This window comes from Amborella trichopoda, chromosome 8, assembly GCF_054954075.1.
Source record: "Amborella trichopoda isolate Santa Cruz 75 chromosome 8, AtrichopodaSantaCruz75HAP2 v2.0, whole genome shotgun sequence".
NCBI lineage: Eukaryota > Viridiplantae > Streptophyta > Magnoliopsida > Amborellales > Amborellaceae > Amborella > Amborella trichopoda.
The window spans coordinates 43,821,708-43,842,974 of NC_142343.1; the positions used below are offsets into that span (position 1 = coordinate 43,821,708).

Genomic DNA, 21,267 nt, shown 5'->3' on the forward strand with positions numbered 1-21,267 from the left:
AGTTAGAGATGTATTTTGACAAATTTCCATTCGTCTGATGGATGTCCTCATTTTGCACATGTCCATCGCTAGGTGTCTTTCTAGATGAAAGTCAAGGAAGTGTATCCCATTGCACAATTTTAGTTTTACGAGTAAATAAAAGATCAAAGCAAGATATAAAGACTTAAAAGAGTCAAAATCAATATTTATCGCTTACCATTTTATATGCCTTCAAGGAAAGGTGAATTCTTGATAATCAACTCCCGCCTTTGCTTCTTCCCAAAAAAACAAAAAAACCGCAACAAGCACAAACAAAGAACAAAAGAGAACATTAGTTCAGGTGAATCTCTTCATATAACTTAACCATTAGATTTAGAAGGTTGATCTATACAGATTTTTGAAAAGAATTCACCAACTCTTCAAACTTTTAGTAGTATCACAGCTATTATGAGCACAACTCAACCATTCACATTAATCTAACAAACAGTAGGTCGATAGCCATATTGCACGAAACAAACCATCCTTAGATTGTTTGCAACAGCTATGACTATGAGGGAAGGTATTATGATAGATTTCATCATTCCTAATAAAACAATCCTCATTCTGTGAGGAACTGTTGGTTTCAGCACTATAGCATTTAAAACTAATAAAATGGTCTCCAATTAAGTATTAATTCACTTAAATTTCAGCATGCTAACAATCTCAGGTGCTAAAAACCTATAATGACAAACAAGTAATACGAAGAATAGAAGAGTGGTAGCAGCAAGATTTACAGGAAAGAATGGGAACCCTAACCATAACAACGACAACGTTGTTAATATAAATGCAAAGCTTACTACAATAGTTTGAAGCAAAAGAAACTTTTTGGGACCTTACCAGAAACCTGAAAGTATTGCATGTAAGTTTTAATCTCAAAGTACAGAAGAAGTCAGTATTTTTATGATAGATGAAAATAATAGATCAATTTTAATAAGAGAATTCAAAATAACCTAGGCTTAAGAGTCCATGACAAACACCTTACTTCAATCATCAAAGCCTATTCAATCTTATTCCATTCATATTAAGCAAATGTCACGTAAAAACTCTCATGATACAATCAATAACAATCAATGCTTAAAAAAACACTGTAGACATGGATTAGCCTCAGAAATAATACTATGACATGGATTAGCCTCAGAAAGTATTATATCATCAATGACAAGAAACTATCATGACACCATCAATAAACATTCAATGCCAATGAACCCCCAGATACCATGAGTTTTTCATTAATCAGACACCAAACCAACTACAAACCAAAACAAAAAATTCCATGAAATGGATGAGTAAAACCAGAGACAAATAAACCATTTATGTCATGGAACCAAAGAGTTCAGAGACCAAAAAAACAAAGAAAAAATAAACCTCACCAGTACAAACAAGTCAACTGGTCTTCTGATTCCTCATCAGAACATCACCCACGACCACCTTGGCTGCCCACATTTCTCCTGTTGCCCCTTCCACCTCTGCCACGTCCTACTCCTCTAGCTGGTGAAGAAAACCCTCTGTCCAAACGCCTTGACATTGTCCTTCCCCCTGGTGTGCTCAACTCCCGAGGTTGGTGAACTACTGTTGTAGTAGAAGCTGCTGTTGTTTCTTCCTTGTGCTCAGTCTCAGCCAAACCACTTGCACCACTCTCAAGGGCCTTGGATTCCTTGTCGTTGTTAGATTTGCCGTCATTCCCCTCCTCTGCCGCTTGTTCACCACCCACATGATGCCCTCGCTGCTGCTGCTCCTCATGCATAGAGGCCTCCTCGGCCTCAACCCCAGCGTCAACCTCAGTCTCAGCTTGAGTTTCAACTTCTGCCTCCACCTGAGGTGCAGCCTCGCCTTCTTCTGCCAAAAATGATGACTCCAGTGGCATCATCACTGCATCATCATCCATAGCCCCCTCCTCCTCAGCCACTAGCTCCCCCTCTTCCCTCTCTTCCACCACCATCTCCATTGGAGATGATGTTGTTTCCTGGTCGTCAGTCTTCTTTGATGCATCATCATCCTCTGCAACAGTGTTCCCAGGTGACTCAGGGTTCTCCGATAATGGTGGCTCAGCCTCATTTGCTGCCTCTAGATTCTGATGAGGAGGCTCAGCCTCAACTTCGTTCATGACACTGTTGGGTGTTTGTTCCTTTCTGTTGAGCCCAGCTGTATCTTCTTCCTTAATGAGCTTCTCTTGCTCATCAGAAATGTGAGCCGATTCCCCAGATAACAACTGATCATCAGCAGGAAGAGGAGGAAGGGTAACAAAACTGGTTTGGTCATCAGTCCTCGACTTCTTTGTCAGATCAAGTGACTGTTGTTCTTGTTGGTCATGGGAGAGAACTGCTGCTTCATCTTCCTTCAAGTCCAAAGAAGAAGCCAAACGTTTTCGAGCACCACTGGTTGTTGGCATTGGGACCTCCAGGTTATCAATGGAAGGTTGTCTTGCTTCCTCTGCCTCATTGCCCTTATGCCCACTAGTGTCAATTTCTGAAGTAGCCTCTGCTGCTGCTACCTCAGCAACATGCTGTTGCTGCTGCTGAGATGAAGCAGATGGACGCTCCAGCTTTGGCCGAACGATCTTCCTTGAAAATTTCCGGGCTTCAGCCATGGGGGGCTTTGACACCAACTGATGTTCCTCTGATCCCTTTACTGGCAGAGCAGCAGGAGGAGTTGTCTCTGTAGTTGGTGGAATGAGGGGAGTTGTAGAAGAAACTTGCCGGCTGGATTTATCATTTGCTCCAGCAGATGACAATGTATCCACAGGCAGGGGTTGCTCTGATGTCTGTCCATGGCCACTGTCACTAACGGATAGACCTGCTGCCTCCTCCATCTGCTCTATAGCCAAAAAATACCCAGCCGTTTTCTCATCCAGCTCTGTTTCCGAGGACAGTTGAGCTGCTGCCAACCCACTATTCTCTGTACCTCTATCTCTTGCATGCATGTGTTTAAGTTCCTCTTCCAATTTCTTCTTTTCCTGAGCAGCCTTCTGAACGATCCCTTCAAAAATCTTCCTGTCATGTTTTCGATTTACCCTCTCTTTGCGAAGCTCCTCCCTCTCCTTCTCAAACAATTTCTCCAGCGTCTGTATACGTGTGTCCTTCTCATTTTCTATCTGCTCTTGACGAATAATTGTTTCATGTTGCTTTGGGGTCTCCCCTGTGCTCCTCTTGCTTGATTTATAGTCTTCCAGCTGCTTGGAAAGAGCTTGTTTCTCTCTGTTCAATTCTTCCTTCTCCTTCATCACGGCCTCAGCTTTTCTCCTCCAGCTGTTTGTAAGCTTCTTCAGTCTTTCAATTTCTGCTTTGAGTTTATCCTCAATTTGAGTAGCATCCTGGATCTTTTTCTCCATTTCAGTTAATTCCAGTTTTCTGCTTTCAAGCTCTAGCTCCAACTGCAATATCTTCTCCTCTTTCTCCACAGAAATCTTTTTTAGTTCTTCGAGCTCAGCTTCCTTGGCCACCAGATTTTCCTGGACTCGTTCAAAATCAGCCTTCAGATTTTCATAGTTTCCCACATCAATATTCTTGTATGACTCGAGTAATTTAGATACTCTGTTTTCCCAGTGGCCCAACTCTGACTTCTGCTTCTCAAGTTCTTTATGGGATGCTTCCAGCTCAACTTCCTTTTCCTTTAGGAGTCTACCCAAATGTTCTACCTCTGCATTAGCTTTTTGAGCAACCTCATGAAGTCTCTGACACTCATCAAAATTGTGCTTATTTTCCTGTCGAAGCTGCATGTTGCTCTCGCGTAGCAAATTTAATTCTCTAACCTGAAGTTCAAGGGACTTAAATTCTTCATCTGTGTAAATTGCTGTTCTTGAATTAGCATGCTCGGCATTTAACTCACTTTGGGTTCTCTCACAAGCCTTTAGAGCACTTTCAAGCTGTGTTTGTAACCGAAGCCGTTCTTGTTTCAGCAAGGAGATCTCTGTCTCTGCTATCTCCTTTGACCGGCGCAAGTAGCCAATCACATTTTGCAGGTCACTCTCATTCTTTTTATCGGGAGACTGTCCAGCAACACTGCGTTCCCTTTCAGCAAGTCTGATGTCCAGTGCTTCAAGGCGATTGAGCAAGATCTTATTCACTTCATCAATTTCCTTGTACTTCTTCTCTGCTTCAACTTTTGACATCTCCAACTCTGTCTTCTCTCTAGTCCATGTTGCCTTCAAAATATCATTTTCACTTCTCAGAGCATCCACAGTCTTGCGTAATTGTGACGCTTCATCTTGCAGAAGAGCCAGAACCTCAGAAGTTCTAGTGAGTTCCTGAATTGTCTCAGATTGTAGGATAACCTGTCTCTCATAATTGTTTTGGGCAGTACGCCAGCGCATATGCTCCTTCTCCAGATCTTCCTTCAGCGAAGATATCCGAATTTCCAGTTCCTCACTTTGAGATATTTTAGCAGAGTGCATCTCATTAAGTCGCACAATCTCCGCCAAAGCAGAAGACAGTGATGCCTCTTTTTCAGCAATGACCAATGCAGTATCTCTGTCCTTTGATAAAAGATCGCTTTCGAGTTCAGAAATCCTTCTTCTCAGAGATCCAATTTCAGCTTCTAATGATCTCTTCATTTTTTCTGCCTCTGTACTGTACTCATGATGAGCAACTTCTATCTGTTTCAAAGCATCTTCATTCACTTGTGCTATGTGCTTAAACTGCAACATGTGATCCTTGTACGATCTTGCTTCATCTTTCAAGTTTTGAATTTCTTCTTTTGCTTTTTGCAGATCTGTGAATGCCTCATTGGTTAGAGAGACAGCTGATGCTGTACCAGGGCCCTTTACAGCAAATTTATCTTCAGAATGCTTGAGTTTCGCCTGCAGATCAATGCAACGAGCCTCAGATACAGCTGCCCTAGCCTCTGCAGCGGCTACACTCTGCAATGCATTAGTCAACTTGTTACCCATGTCTTCCACTTGTCGCATAGCATCTTTTAGTGTTCGTTCCCGATCATTGGTAAGATGCCGAACATGTTCCCTTTCTTCCTGAAGCTCTCGCTTAGCTTCAGCCCACTCCCTTTGAACACGTTGCAGTTCTTCCTCTAGTTTCCTTTTCCCAGTGGTTCTCGCCTCTTCACGAACTTCCTCTGCACTTTGAAATGTGTCCAAGCTAGCCTGTAAGCGGTGCACCCTCCTGGTCAAACTCACAACTTCCTCAGATGCTCGCTTCTCCGCATTCACCAAAATATCTTTTTCATGCTTCAGAAGAGACAGCTCCACTGACAACTTCTGTGAGAGCTCGTCAGAGGCTTGTACAATTTGAGCACTTTCACGCAACTTCCGCTGATATTCAATTATCATTTGAGAGAATTCCACATTTCTAGCAAGAATGGCATTTGCTTCATTTCTCTGATTCTCAGAGTCCTTAACGAAGTTATCAAGCCGTTCACGTGCAAATTTTGCTTCCATAGCTAATTTATCACGCTCGAGACGTAGAAATGTTGCCTCACTTCGTGCTTTAGCGACTTCCTCTTCAAGAGATTTAGCACGCTCTGCTGCTTGTTCATAGGCCTTCTTTGTTGCTTCCTGGGACCCTTCAAAGAGACGCAAAAGGTCCTTTCTTCCGTCATCTGGAATTGCTTCTAAAAGTGGGGGATATGCAGCACGATTTTTTACCTCCTCTTCATATAGTCTCTTATACATTCCCACTGCACTATGAAGTGATTCAATCATTTGCACTTGCTCTTCAGACCTTCTCAAAACAGCCTCAACCTTGGAGGCTGCTTCTTCAGTTTTATTTCTAAGCTCCAAATGAAATGCCTCCTTTAACTCTTCTTGGTTTTGCTCAACTTGTGCAGTAAGTGAACGGACCAAACTGCGAAGTTTCACATTCTGCTCCAATAAACCATTTATACCCTTAAATGTTAAAAGGTTCTCAGAAATCACTTTATCTGTTTCAGAATCAACCTCCAAGTCAGCAACCGCATGACTTGGTGCATCATCAGGAAAATTCCCATTCCCTACTCCATAACGAAGCTGAATATCACGGCATTCCTTCAAAAGAACTACCACTTGTCTTTTGAGGTCCTCAATCTCCCTTTCTTTAAATCTGGAGTCCCGCTCATGCTGTTTCAAATCTGCTTTCAATTCCCTTATGGTTTTTTCAAACCCAGCCTGATCAGAAAGTGCCTGCTGCAATTTTTCATTCATTGAAGTATACGCTTCAAGCATTTTTCCATTCTCCTCTCTTTCATGCATGACAACTTTAGCTTTCTCCTCAATTTCATATAGAACGCGCTCTAGGATAATTTCGGATTGTTTTCTACCTAGTTGCTCATGCCGTAATGCATCAACGGCTTCTTGGTACTTGGTGTACATTTTGGCTAAACTCCAACCATCACGGAGAAGAGAAGCCGCTAAAGCTGTCCCTGACACACCATATGGCATCTTCGGGACAATCATTTTGTTGCCCTCAACTCCTTTTCTACCTTCCAAGCTAGTGACTGTTGCTTCTCCAGTTGAATTAACCGGTACACTGACAAGCTGAAGAAGGTCTAGCTCATTTTCCTTTCTCGCATTCTCAATATCCTGTTCACACTTCTCCAATTTCTCCTTTAGGGAAGCAGCTTCCTTCTCAAGTTCATTTTTTAAAGTTGTTTGCCTCTCAAGCTTCTCTTTATAGTCATCTTCAACTTGGTTCGAATGTGTCTCCAAAGCCTTTATAACACCTTCAAGCTCCCCTGCCTTCTTAGACCATTCTTCACTACTTTCTTTATATAATTCCACAAGCCTCGTAGCAGTAACAATTTCAGCAGAGAACTGCTCTTCCTTAGCAGCAGCCGTATTTTTACTTGAGCATAACTCCTCCTGTGCAGCTGCCAACCTTTCTTCCAGCTCCTTCACTCTTTCTTTGTTCCATTTTAGCGAACCAGTACATTGATTTAGTTGTTTCTCGACGTCGGCAAGTTTAGCAGACATGTCAACCTCATATTCAGCATGAGACCTGCGTAGTTCTAGAAGACTATTCACTTTCGATGTTAGCTCATCATTCAGCCAGGCATTATGCTTCTCAATAAGCTCTTTCTCCTGGGCAAGGCGAGCACAAGTAGCACGAGATCGTGACAGCTCTGATTCACCATCATGTAACTTAGCCTCTTTCAAGCTAACAGTATCCGTCAACTTGACAATTTTGTCAAGGTAGCTATTAATCACAGCATTCTTCTCATTGATCTCCGAATCCTTTTGCTCTAGAAGCTCTAACAGCTGCCGCTTCGATTGGTGAAGCTCGGAAACTTCAACACTCAATCGCTCCACTTCTGAATCTTTACTAATCTGCAATGGTCATGAAGAAAGAAATAGCAACCAAATGAAATGAAATACAAACTGGCAAATCCTAGGAAATAAGAAAGTATCAAACACAGAAATGGCAGAGAAGAGACACATAAGAAAATTGACGAAGACAAGATGAATATAAGAGAGAGAGAGATAGAGGAAGACCAAGAACAAGAAGAAGAGGAGAAGGTAGGAAGGAACACTGGAGGACACTGAGCAAACATCAAATGAAGAAAATACAAGAGACGATATAGAAGAATCGCAATCGAGAACGTAGAAGATGGTTGGGATCAATGATTTAAAGATTGCCTGTCGGACAGGAGAATTACCCGAGTTGGACACAATCAAAAGGAAAGCCATTTTATGGGCCAAAAGACCCAGAATTGCCCGACTTCCTTCATTTTCAAAGCCTTTTTTTTTTTGGTTAAATGCAGCCCGTCTGGAGAATCACTCAAGTCGGGCTGGGGGAATTCGAATCAGACCCCTGCTGACTCAGGGTGCGATTCAGATTTTTGAATCATTAGTTGGGTTTTTGTGTTTTAGTTAACTACAATCATATAGTGAGGGTCAAAATTCTTGTTATTTGCTAATGTAGTTCTTTTATTTAGTATTGTTGTTATTGTTTCAATGTTTGTGTTGCGTGATAGAAGAGTAAGAGTTATTGATGTATTCAATGAAAATACAAACAAAAATTGGCAAGTATTACCCTGGTGGAACTAGGCAAAGACATAAAACTATTGTTCAATTACTTTAATGTATCAATACAATACCTGCAAATCATAACCTTATCTTGTGGTATCTTTACATATCCGATTTTTTTTGCACCATTTTTTGAGCCAAATCCGAAATCTTCACGATTCTTGAACTTACATAATTTTTGACATCTCTATTTTACCCCATATTTTGCCTCCAACTTCTTGGAACAATATATTGTTATCCCCTGACTTGCTAGCTATAGTTGGGAGAGAGGGACAAGGAAAAAGAAATAAGAAGAAGGGGGGAAGGGATGGAAACAGATAAGTACAGGGAGATGGATGAATTACAATGATAACGACAATAACAATAAGAAGAAAGCACATTTATCCATCATAAAAATATAACAGAAGAGATCTACAAGAAGAAGGACTGAGAAATCACAAGACTGCTAGAAGAAATAGACATATGGTATGCGTCTGTGTTTGTGTCAGAGAGAGAGAGAGAGAGAGAGAGAGAGAGAGAGAGAGAGAGAGAGAGAGAGAGAAAGAGAGAGAGCATACCGCCTTGACTTGGAGCTGATGGGTTTCAGCCTGAAGCTTTGCTATTTCGGCGGTGCGCTCGTCAAGGGTGGACGTGAGGCGGGCATTGCGGGCTTCCAATTCAGAGGAGCGGGAAGAGAGAGACACAAACTTCTGCTCGACGAGGGCGTAGCTCTCCTCGGCACTGCTGGCGCCCGCATCCATCTGAGCATGGAAGCCAGCTTGCAACTCGCGGATGAAAGCATCCGCTCTCTCCGCCACCGCCATCCCATCACCTGCCAAACGGCGGAGCTCCTCATCAGACAAGAACAATGGCATCCTTCTTCCTTTCCCGGCTTATCGGATTTGATCACTTCTTCTGAAAATGGTGGGAAAAACAAACAAAATCAACAAAGCCTGAACATGGGTGGGGAATGGCAATGAAACCCTAGCCCTCAAAAACAAAGATAGAAGAGAGAGAGTGAAAACCTAGTCCTCAAAAGAATACAAAGACAGATAATGGACCCCTAGCCCTCGAAAACAGAGAGAGGGAAGGCGATGCCATGAGCCGAAACTTGGAAAAACGCCAAATGGAAAGAGAGAGAGAGAGAGAGAGAGAGTGAGCATTGATCGGAGGAGCTGGCCCTTTAAAATCAAACGGAAAAACGGGACCAGGCGCACAGTACGTCTGGTAAACCAGTGCACGATATAATATATAGAGCCGAGGCTCTAAACAATCAAAGTAAAATGCCCCTTCAAATAGCGTAAAAGAATGTGGTTTCAATGCTGGAAATGTTTGTGATGGTTTTAAAATATATTTTTATAGTTAATTCTAAAATTTAAAAATATATTACAATATGTAATATTTTCAAATTTTGAAATCCATTTTTTTTTTTATATCCATGTATCTTGAAGTCCACATTAGCAATTTGATAATAATTTCTTTTAATGAAATTTTTGAAATATGCCCTAATTTTATTGTTTAGAGCCTCGCACTTACATAAACTATTTTCAATATAGGAAAAGTATACAATAGACCATTGTATAATACGAACGTTTATGTACAAAATTTTATACAATGTCACAATTTTTCCTAGCCTTTAGATTTTAAATTAGATAGTTTGGGATGTGTCATAAAATTCGAAAAATTTCTTTTGAAACTTTGAGTCTAGTTAATGACACTTTTACAACCACCTAATTTAAAATTTGATGGACAATAATAATTGTGATATATATATATATATATATATATATATAATAATGATCCTATGAAGCCCTTCTATACTCATGTATATATATAATAATGATCCTATGAGACCCTTCTATACTCATGTATGTAGGATCCCAAATGATCACCATTAAATTTAGCACGAATCTTTAAAAAATTTATCTTATAGATGGGGGATTTGACTTTTCTATAGATCCGTGCCAAATTCAATTGTGATCTTTTGAAGTCCTACACACATGAGTGGGAGAAGGTCTTATAGGATCATTTCTATATATATATATATATATATATATATATATATATATATATATATATATATATATATATATATATATATATATATATATATATATATATATATAAATAATAATAATAATAATAATAATAAATCCACCATCTACACATCATGAGAGATGGTTGAGATTAATTGTAGTTCCAATGACACTGCTAGAGTTCGTATGCCATTACTTGCCTTTATAAGAGCAAGCGTATTATGCTCCCATGGGAGCATGTTATGCATGTCCTCCCTCTACTTGGGTTTTTTTTTTTTCAATTCAAAAATTTTGAGAACTACCTAATAATTGTTAGATGATAATTTTTAAAAGAAAAAATGTGAATTTTGAGTTTTCGAATGCTTAGATCGCACCTTTTAAAAAATTGAATGGTCTTTGTTCAATCTTGAGACATAATTTTTTTTCAAGTCTATAGAGTGCAATTTGGAATTTTTCTTTATTGAAGTTAGTTTATGGGTGAGGAGATTAAATCCCCAATTTTTAGGATTTTAAATTACTCCTAGGTTGAATTTTGCCTGAGGGAATAAATGGAATGTATACTCCCACATGAGACTACCTCAAAAAAAATTGAAAGAAAAAGATGTGTTTCCATTCCAAAAAGATTGAGCAAATATGATGATATGAAAATAAAATAAAATAAAATAAATAGCATAAAATAAAATCCAAACCATCCAAATTTTATTTTAAAGAACCATTTAGCATGAAGGACATCCAAATTCACTTTAAACAAAATTTTTATTTGCATCTTAAAATATGAGCAAATATGATGACATGCAAATGAAATACAATGAATGTGTTCAAAATCGTGGACTTTTTCTAGGTCTAAAAAATTTTTCTTTTCGTGTTTATGATTGTGGGAGTTAAGATTTTCGACATGTTATTTTAAAAATAAAATCCATCTCTAAATGGACTTTTTGAAAAGAGATTAGATTTGGATACGGATGAACAAACACCTTGTCTATGGGTTTGGTGTGAATTGGTGCAAGTGGATCTATGGTTGTCTTTCCTCCGTACATTTCTCGGTTATTATTGATGGTTGCCCCAGAGGTTTTTTCAAGTCGTCAAGAGGTCTCCATCAAGGAGATCCGTTGTCCCCTTTTTTATTTACCATTTATGCGAAATGCTTCAGCTTAATGGTATCTAATGTGGTTAACCGGGACACTTTGTTGGATTTCAGGTTGGTCGTGATGGTCCCTCTATTTCCCATCTTTAGTATGCGAATGATACTCTGATCTTCTCAGAGGTGAAAAATGACTATAACGAATTCCTTGGGAGATTTCGTAAGTGTTGTGAGGTAGGTATAGGCTTAACGGTGAATGTGACCAAAACTTCTATGGTGGATGTGAACTGTAACAGTGAGATGGTGGTGGAGCTAGCGAGGGTACTTGGGTGCAAAGTAGAAAAGTTCTCAATATGTTACTTGGGATTACTCATCTCGGATTCTAGGTTGCCTATATCGGTGTGGGATAAGGTTGTCCAAAGAGCTCAGTTTAAATTAGAGTTGTGGAAGTCGAAATATTTGTCTATAGGGGGAAGAGTTACCTTAGTTAAATCTTGTTTGTCCAATTTGCCCATCTACCAAATGTCCTTGTTGAAAATGCCCACAACAGTTTGCAAGAAGGTTGAGAAGATGATGAGAAGTTTTGGGGTTCTTTTGAAGAAAATAGGAAATATCACTTATTGAGATGGGATAGAGTGTGTACCCCAAAAAATGAGGGAGGATTGGGGATACGCAGGGTTGGGCTTATGAATGAGGCTTTAATTACAAAATGGTGGTGACAGAGCTTATTTTGCAAGGATCAATTGTGGTGTAATATTTTGATTGCTAAATATGGTTGTGATAGATTTGGGGTATGGATTGGAGGTAGTCGAGGAAGCGCTTTGAGATCGAGTTTTTGGAAGGATATCTTCTTGTGCAAGTCCTATAGTTTGAGAGATATTAGATGGTGTGTAGGGAATGGTTCCAAGGTTTCTTTTTGGCACCGTAAGTGATTGGGGGTTACCCTTTGAAGGTGTCTTTCCCTAATCTCTTTGCTAAGACTACCTCACCTAATGCTTTGCTAATGGAGTTGTATTAGAGTTTGGGGGAGTAGGTGTCTTGGTGTATTCAGTTTCCCTACAATAGAGCTTCTGATAGTTTTGCTGCAGATATCGCAAGTCTATGGCAGTGGTTATAGTTGGTGGTTTTGTGTGATTCCATTGAAGATGAGGCTATTTGGGAGCACAGTAAAGATGGGATGTTTTCGGTGAAAGGCATGTATTCCCTGCTAATGCATGACCGTTTTAGGTGGTCCTTACCTCAGATAGCACAAATTTGGAAGTGGCCCATTCCTCACAAAGTACAATGCTTTATGTGGTTGGCAGGCCAAAATAAAGTCCTAATAGTGGATAACCTAATCAAGAGAGGGAAGCATTTGCCAAATGTGTGTCTTATGTGTAAGGAGGACGAAGAGTCTATCTCACATTTGCATGTTCATTGCCATTTTGCCTCTCTTATTTGGAGCTACTTTTTTGGGACGGTTGGGATGGCTATGGTAATGCCACAAAGTGTGTTGGGTGTTATTTCCCAACTTACCTCTTTGGGACTACCTAAATTGGGGATTAGATTTTGGCATATTATCAAAGGAGCAATTTGCTGGGTATTATGGAAAGAGCAAAATAGACATACTTTTGAGGGTGTAAGTCTATCTTGTGGTAGGGGTGTTACAACGCATTTTGCACACGAGCTGGTGTTGGATGTTTGTGTTAGAGGAAGGGAGAGGTATTTCTCAATATGATATGCGGAATAATCTTGCATCCTTACTGTATTTCAAGAAAATCAAGTGCAGACCAAGGGGTCGTTGGATACGTCCGAATTTGGACTGCCTTAAGCTTAATTTTGATGGAAGTTCTTTAGGGAACCCAGATCCTGCGGGGATTGGACGAGTGATCCGTGATTCGTCAGGATATATTGGATGTGCCTTTGTTGGTCCTATCGGGGTAGCTACTGCCAACTGTGTCAAGTTTAGTGTGTTACTCAGAGGTTTGATTATTTTAAAAGGTCTAAACTTGGGGCTGCCGGTCATCATGGAGGGAGATTCTTTAAATGTGATCAGTTGTTGTAATTAGGAGCAGTGTGTTCTTTGGCTGTTACATTCTGTTTGAGTACAAGTGGTGAAGTTAGAAGCAGAGTTGCACTTATCGTTTCAGCATGTTTTTAGGGAGTCGAATGTTTTGGCGGACGGGCTTGCAAAAGGGGGTGTGTCCATGGAGTCCTTTGCATTTTTAAATGATGTGATGAGCGATTGATATTGTTGCTTTGTTGATTTGCAATCATAATTAATAACATTTGTCAAAAAAACAAAAACCTTCTCCAAGAATTATCATTAAAATAGTCATACCATCTTAAATCATTAAGGTGGTTAAATTAACCAGTTTAGCATTAAATTAGTTAATTTCTAAGATTTTCCATAAGATGTATTTTTAAAAAGTCATGTTTAAATATACTAGTTGCCCTACATTCTGGATTTGGAACATCAAACAAGTATATTTGGCATTTCTGGATCCACTCAAGCGGACATAGCCAAATAATGTAAATAACCTAACTTTGTCAGGGTTAGGAACCTGAGCTGGGATTTCTTGTGAAAAATGAGCTCTAGATTCCTAAGCCAAAACAAATGGAAAAGAATTGGCATTTTGGTCAGGACACTAGATTATGGCAAAATGATGATTACTTCCCTCCATTTTTAGGGTTAGGGACATCAAACAAGAATTTTCCAAGAGAAATTATAAACCTTGAAGAGGCAGGATTGTAACTATCATTTTGCTCAATCTTACTTAACTTATGCAAAATAGTTCCAAGGTTAAGAACCCATGACAAGTATAACTAATGTTTTTTTAAAAATGCCGATTTGGATCAGATCTAGCCGATCTGAATTAGGAATTATTAGGGACGGACCCGTTCTTGTGAAATGTCAGGAACCAGCATGTTTCCCCCATGACACGCCCTATTCCCTACCCTATTTTTACTTTTTTTAACCTTTTTTTTTTTTAATGACCGGTTCAATAGACCTGATCGCCAATTTGGACTGATCCACTAAACTGAATCGAAAATCTAGATGCGCAATCTAGGTCAGCCATCTATTTTTTAAGATCTTGAGTATAACATATGGTAAAGCAATTTTCATATTACTAAGTTTGGGTATGAGAAGGTTTATTTATATTTAGCTCATGTCACATTGACTTGAGTCAAGTAACATAAATACTCATTTTATTCAAGTTTAAAATAAAATATCTTAAATGTTAATGCAAAGTATTTGCATCAATTGATTAGGTCCACCTAAGTTGGAGCCAATTTTTTTAAGGGAAAATATTTCCTTATCACCTATTTTTAACTTTCATAACTCATGAGACTCAAAAATTGAAAATGTTACTGATAAGCAAAAGGTCTCTATTTTTTCTATCTTACAATCCCCTAGACCCTTTTGACCATAAATTTTTTACCCCAAATAAACACTAAAATGATACGCTATTCAAACTTCATCTCTCTCTCTCTTTGTTTCTCGGTGAGTTTACTAGCCAAGGGGTTTAGCTTGAGCTCGAACACGAGCACACCTTGTTATGTATGTGTGAGAGAGATGGAGTTTTAGAGAGAGAGAGATGGAGTTTGGGTTTTAAAGAGAGAAGGAGTTTTAGAGAGAGAAAGAGATAAAATTTGAGTCTTAGGGAGAGAGATGGAGTTTTGACAGAGAGACGATGATGTGAGAGAGAGAGATGGAGTTTGAATTTTAGATAGAGACAATGATGTGAAAGAGAAATGAAGTTTTAGAGAAAGAAAGATAGAGTCATTTCATAAGTTATTGAAGTTAATAATACATGGTCAAAAGGGTTTAGGGGGTTGGAAGATAGAAAAGATTGAGTCTTGTTTTTTACAAATAATATTTTCAATTATTGAGTTTGATGAGATATAAAAATTAAAAATAAAAAATAAAAAATAAAAAGATATTTTTCTTTTTTTTTTAAATCAATATGAGGGAATGTGATCAATTTAAACAGCGGCCTCGAGGAGATGCCCGAGTGCCAAAGTCGTACAAAGTAACTCCTCTAATGCCTAAATTGATTGATTAGATTGTTTTAGCATATAACTGATATTTTTTTCAGAAAAGATAAATATTGGTGCATATTTGGGCCAATGATGGAAACCATTGCTTGGGACGAGTACTCAGCCCATGCCCGACCGAGTACTCGGACCGAGTCCTAGTAACTAAGTTTGATTAATGGCGAGTATTCTAGCAACAAAAAAATAAATGATTAAAAAATGATAAAAAATGTAAAAAAATTAAAATATAAAAATCTAAAAATCTAAAAATCTAAAAAAGAAAGAAATATATGTTTAAAATAAGATAAGGCAAAAAAACACATCAAAATGAGGTTAAAAAAATGATAAAAAATAGATTTTTAAAAATCAACTTATAAAGAGGGTATTTTCAAAATAAATAAAAAAAGATGGAAAAATGCAAAAATAAGTATTTATGGCTAAAACACTTTCCATTTATTTAGGGTTTTTTATGATTTATTTATTTTTATTTTTAATACCCATGAGTTGGACACCCAACTCGGGATAATTCAGGCTCGAGCCCAAAACCGAGTAGCAATGACTTTGCAAACAATGGTTTGAATAGCCAAGTTCATTTGCTCCTTTGCATGACGACAACGTACATATAAAAGGGAAAGTATAGAATGTGGCTATCTACCTTTGATACAAGGTGGTCACATTAATCTTGACTATTAGATATGAAATTGGGTGGCTGCAATTATTCTATTAGCCAAACTCAAACTTTGTGACACATCCAAGCTATCAAATTTCATATTGGATGGTTGTAAATAATTGTGACCACCTTGTATCAAAAGTAAATGATCTCATTGTATACAATACTTATATATATATATATATATATAAGACAACCAGCTCTCTCACTCTAATCATTAAGACATTCTTAAGCAACAGTTAAGAGCACTACATCTCAAATTTGATTCTTACCAACTACCGAAAATAAAAAATTTGTTGATGTGACACAAATGATTATGATTAGGAACGCTACATCTCAAATTTGATTCTTACCAAAACTACCCAAAATAAAAAATGAATTGCCAATGCGACCATTATCCGAATCGAAAATGGGAGATGGATAACTCCCAAATAGAAAATCCCCAATGTCGTCTAACTCAGTTTCTTATCATGATCTTTGTAATTGTAGCCGACTCAAAACCACCCAAGTTAGACCAAGTATATCGGAAGCGGACCGCCCAAGTTAGACAAAGAGTGTTGGATCAACTCGAGTCAGCCCAATTCCCATTTTCAAATCCTGATCTATAGGGCTGATTATTGGCCAAATCCAGATACTAGAAAAGCAAAGCCATACGTATTCAATAGATTTACACTTCCCATCATACCATGTATTGTGCCATTGGATTGAAATAAACACTCAAGAGAGTTCCAAGTTCACAAATTCACCAAAGCTTTCTTAAGAACGCTCATATTTTTCCAAAAGGGAGATTCAAACTTCTCCCAGCACCCAGAAATAAAAGATAAAAATACCCCTAGACAACTGAGACTCCAGCTGGCCGGCCATGGAGCACCTGCCTGAGCTGGTGGTACCCATCACGGAAATGGTTGAGAGAGAAACACAACTGCCGAATTGCCTCTCTCTTTTCCTCTCTGAGCTCCATCACCTTTGCCTCAAGCTCGACGATACGGGCTCCACCTGCCTGCACCACTTCCATGAGCCTCGCATGATCGAGGTGCAGCTCGTGCAAGTGTTTGTCGGCCTCTCTGACGCTCTCCCCGAGCGCCTCTCTCTCCTCTTTTGCCTTCGCCTCTAGCACTTCTCTCTCTGCCCTGGCCATTGCTTCAAACTCTTCTTTCTCTATCTGGGTTCTTGCCAACAGGGTTTCTCTCTCCTGCCTCGTCTTTGCCTCTAGTGCGTCTCTCTCTAGCCGAGCCCGAGCCTCGATCTCTTCTCTTTCTGCCTGAGCCTTTGTCTCACGCCTCGCTCTCTCCTCTTGTTCTTTTGCCACCAGGCCATCTCTCTCTTCTTGATACTTTGCCTCCACTGCATCCCTCTCCATTGAAGCCTTTGCCAGTAGATCTTGTATTTCCTTCTGGTTCTTTGCCTCCAGTGCTTCCATCCCCTTTTGAGCTTTTGCTTCTAATGCTTCTCTCTCTAACCGAGCCCTCTCCTCGACCTCCTCTCTCTCTGCTCGTGATCTTGCCTCAAGCTCCTCTCTTTCGACCCTAGCCCTCACCTCAAACTCCTCTCTCTCGAACCTAGACCTAGCCTTGAGCTCTTCCCTCTCTTCTTGAGCCTTTATCCTAATCCTTTCTCTCTCCTCATTTGCCCTCTCAATCTCTAGCCCCAACCTCTCAATCTCCTCCCTCAACTTCCCATTGCTATCCTCCAACTCCCGAGCCCTCTCAATCGCCCTCAGACTCTCCACTGAATCTCCACCACCTGCCATCGGTCCCAAAAATCTTGCCTCCTCTGCCACCCTAAGCTTCTCCCTCACCTCTCTAAGCTCCTCCTCCAGCTCCAAAATCCTCCTCCTCAACCCCCCATCTGAGCCATTCTCCGAAAACTCCTTATTATTCGAAGAGTCCGAATTTGACGACGATGAGTCAGAATCTGATGAAGAGGACCCCGAGTCACTTCCCCTTTGAGAATGGTCAGTGGTACTCTTATCAGAGCCCAGAAAAACATCAAAACCCGCAGCTCTATGCTTAGACCTCGGCCTTGAGGACTTCCGAGAATGGGTAGAGGAAGAGTCAGGGCTTGGAGAGTCTCCTGACTCTTCGAGAACTGAAGGCATGTTCTTTCTGAGCTCTACAGTCAGGTGGTCGTATCGCTCAGCCAAGGAACGGTACATGCGATAGAAATCCTCGACATGGGAGACAAGCAATGGCCGCCTCTCATAGTACATCTCAGCCTTCTTCGCAAAAGAGTCACCTTCCTCCTCAATCAGCTTCAGCATGCGCTTCACACTCTGATCCATCTCTGCAAGATTAAGATCCATCGGCACTAAAAATAGAAAACATGCTATGATTCACATGATCAACAGAGGTCATCACCGCCATATTAATAGGTTAGATGGTGATGGAGCAAGTATACTACAAAGCATATGATATGACAATAGTATCAAGGTCTTGAAAAGTGTAAGGCACTGACAGCAAATAAAACCTAATTGAGAGAGATTGACTATTTATAAAAAGAGACTGGTTAAATAGAGAGAGAATTGCTTCAAGAGGAGAGAGAATATAACACAACCAGAAATCCCTGTTTTTAAGAGATAGGGACTGATTCAATTTTGAGAGAATGGTTGAAAAGAAAGAGGAATAAAAAACATACACGCAGCAAAAGAACTATACTGAGTCGTTCAATAGAGAAAATGGTTGAAAAAAGAGAGGGGAACAAAAGAGACACAACACAGCACACATACATAACATAATCTCTCTCTTTCTCAAACACACAAAACAACAAATTGCTCCTCTCTCCCTCTCTTGCACACATATAGCGCACAATGTCAAATGTATATTTTGGAAATGTGGCCAATTATGCCCTTGTCACATGAACTTTTTTCAATAATGGTACAAAAGCCATATTGTAATATATGTGAAATCCCATATAGTTAACATGAGGAAATACCATAAAGGAGGATCCATTTTTTAGCTTTAATAGGATATTGCACTAGAGGGAAAATCCAATGGTGTGTTTGGATTTCTTGTAAGAATTATTTTTCTATAAATATACAAAGTTTATTTAATTTCTAAATATTTTTTATCAAATTGTAAGAATGCTTGGATGACATCCTATTATTTGAGTCATTAACAAACTAATGACATCTTTAGCTCAGCTCATTATATAGGATTAACAGATTGGTGACAACTTATCAATCCTAATTAGCTGCACTTAAGGAATTAAAGATACTTGGATCTCTACTCCTATAGACTATGAATGAGAGAATTACAAACCAAATGTGTTTTCTACAAAAAGAGGTTAACCCCTAAACAAATGTTAGAAAAAAAAAAAGGATAGAAAAAGAAGAAAAAAAAAGATGCAAGGTGAATGAGATTCACCAAAGAAGACTCTCAAGGTAGCCTGTCATCGGATGGTTTCAACCAGTGTTTGAAAGCTCGTTTGAAAACTCGTCGAGTCAAACCGTACTTGCCCGGTTCGATACAGAAATTGGTACCCCCGTACCGATTCCACCGTATTACACAAAATCGCGAGAATCGAGCAATTCGTAGCGATAACTCAACGAGTCGCTATAGTGACACGGGCGATTTCAACAGTCAGGGGTAAAGTCCGAAAAAATTTTAAAATTGAGGGGCGATTTGTAGCGATAACTCGGCGAGTTGCTATAGTAACACGGGCAATTTCAATGGTTAGCGTAAAATCCCAAGGGTAAAGTCCAATTTTTTAAAAAAATTGAGGGGCGATTCGTAGCGATAACTCGCGAGTCCCTACAGTTACACTGGCGATTTCAACGGTCAGGGGTGGAAAGTCACTAAAATGATACCGATGATTACAGCCACACGGGCGATTTCAACGGTCAAGGGTGGCGAGTCGCTACATTGACACCGACGATTTCAACGGCCAGGATGGCAAGTTGCTACAATGACACCGACCAATTATAGTGACACGGGCAATTTCAACAGTCAGGGGTGGCCAGGCGATTACAGTCACACGAGCGATTTCAAGGGTGGCGAGGTGATTACAGTCACACACGCGATTTCAGGGGAGGCAAGACGATTACAGTCACACAGGCGATTTCAGGGGTGGCGAGGCGATTACAGTCACATGGGCGATTTCAGGGGTGGCGAGGCGATTACAGTCACATAGGCGATTTCAGCGGTGGCGAGGCGATTACAATCACACAAGCGATTTCAACGATCAGGGGTGACGAGTCGCTACAATCACACAGGCGATTTCAACTGTCAGGGGTGGCGAGTTGCTACAGGGGTGGCGAGTCGCTACAGTCATACAAGCGATTTCAATGGTCAAGGGTAAAATCCAAAATTTTTTTAAAATTGAGGGGCAGGCATTTTTGATGCCACATGTTAGGAACATGTAGTGCATGGGTCTCAATCCTGCTAAATAATTGACGCATTTATTGATGGCCTGACAGAAGCATTTATACCATGCAGACTTATATTAAAGCTTCGATGTGGGATAATTCTCACACATTGTGCGCATAAAATCATTATAATATTTAGACGGCAATTCAAAATACAATATTATTACGTGGTGCAGTTGGTTATGACTCACAATTTCTTCCTAGACATCTCAACTTCGAGCCCCATGGGCGCCATCCAACTTATTTCCAACTTATTTTTGTTTCTTAAAAGGAAAAAAATAAATTAAAAGATCTCAACTTCCTTATTTTTGTTTCCTAAAAGGAAAAAAATAAAGTAAAAGGTCACAACTTCGAGCACCTTGGGCGCTATCCAACTTATTTTTGTTGCCTAAAAGGAAGAAAATAAAGTAAAAAGAAAAAAATAAAAAATAAAAGGTTTTTTTTTTAAAAAAATGTAAAAAGAAGAAAATAAAGTACATGGAGAAAAAGAAAAAAAATAAATCTAAAAGGAAGAAAATAAGGTAAAAGAAAAAAAAAAACAAAAGATTTTTCAAAAAAAAAAAAAAGGTGATACAATATTTTTTTATTTTCTTGTCAAAAAAACAAAAGGTAATATAACAAGTATTAAAAGGAACTACAACAAGTATTTATTGTCAAAAAATAAAAAAACTAAAATAAAAGGTACCTTAATAGCATCATTTTCTTATATTTGTTGTAAAAAAAAAAAATGAAAGGTAATACAAGAAGCAAAAAAAAATATAGCACATCTTCTTATTTTTTTGGATTTGTTGTTATTTGTACATAATTATAAAATATAAACCAACAATTCAATTTCAGTATATAATATTATAGTTAGTTAGGTTGTAATAATTTGGGTTTTTTTTAACGGATTAGGGTTTTCCGCCAATTCGAGATTTTAGTGGCCATTTTTTCATCGATTTAATTCACTTTTTATTGTAGTCCATGTATGATTGTATACTTTATCCATGATATTTCTATGATTTTTCTTTTGTATGATATAAATTTAATACTTATTATAAGTTCATATAGGGAAATAACATCTCAATATTCACAAATTGATGAAAAAAATGAAAGTTAATAATACAGTACCCCCATTGTTTACTAGATTCCTAAAAAACAACATGTGTAATGAAA

The 21,267-nt window shown here is 39.0% G+C and overlaps 1 protein-coding gene across 1 annotated transcript in view; it reads right to left on the reverse strand.

Moving 5' to 3' along the window:
- NUA (nuclear pore anchor) overlaps positions 1 to 21,267 on the reverse strand; it is a 28,354-nt gene that overhangs the window by 1,205 nt on the left and 5,882 nt on the right. The window contains exons 2-5 of the mRNA XM_020666121.2: positions 16,585 to 18,056; positions 8,524 to 8,838; positions 1,389 to 7,267; positions 197 to 254 (exon numbers count right to left, since the gene is read on the reverse strand). Coding sequence (XP_020521780.2) covers positions 1,433 to 7,267; positions 8,524 to 8,838; positions 16,585 to 18,056 — 7,622 coding nt within the window. The 3' untranslated portion in view covers positions 197 to 254; positions 1,389 to 1,432. The remainder of the gene's footprint in view (positions 1 to 196; positions 255 to 1,388; positions 7,268 to 8,523; positions 8,839 to 16,584; positions 18,057 to 21,267) is intronic.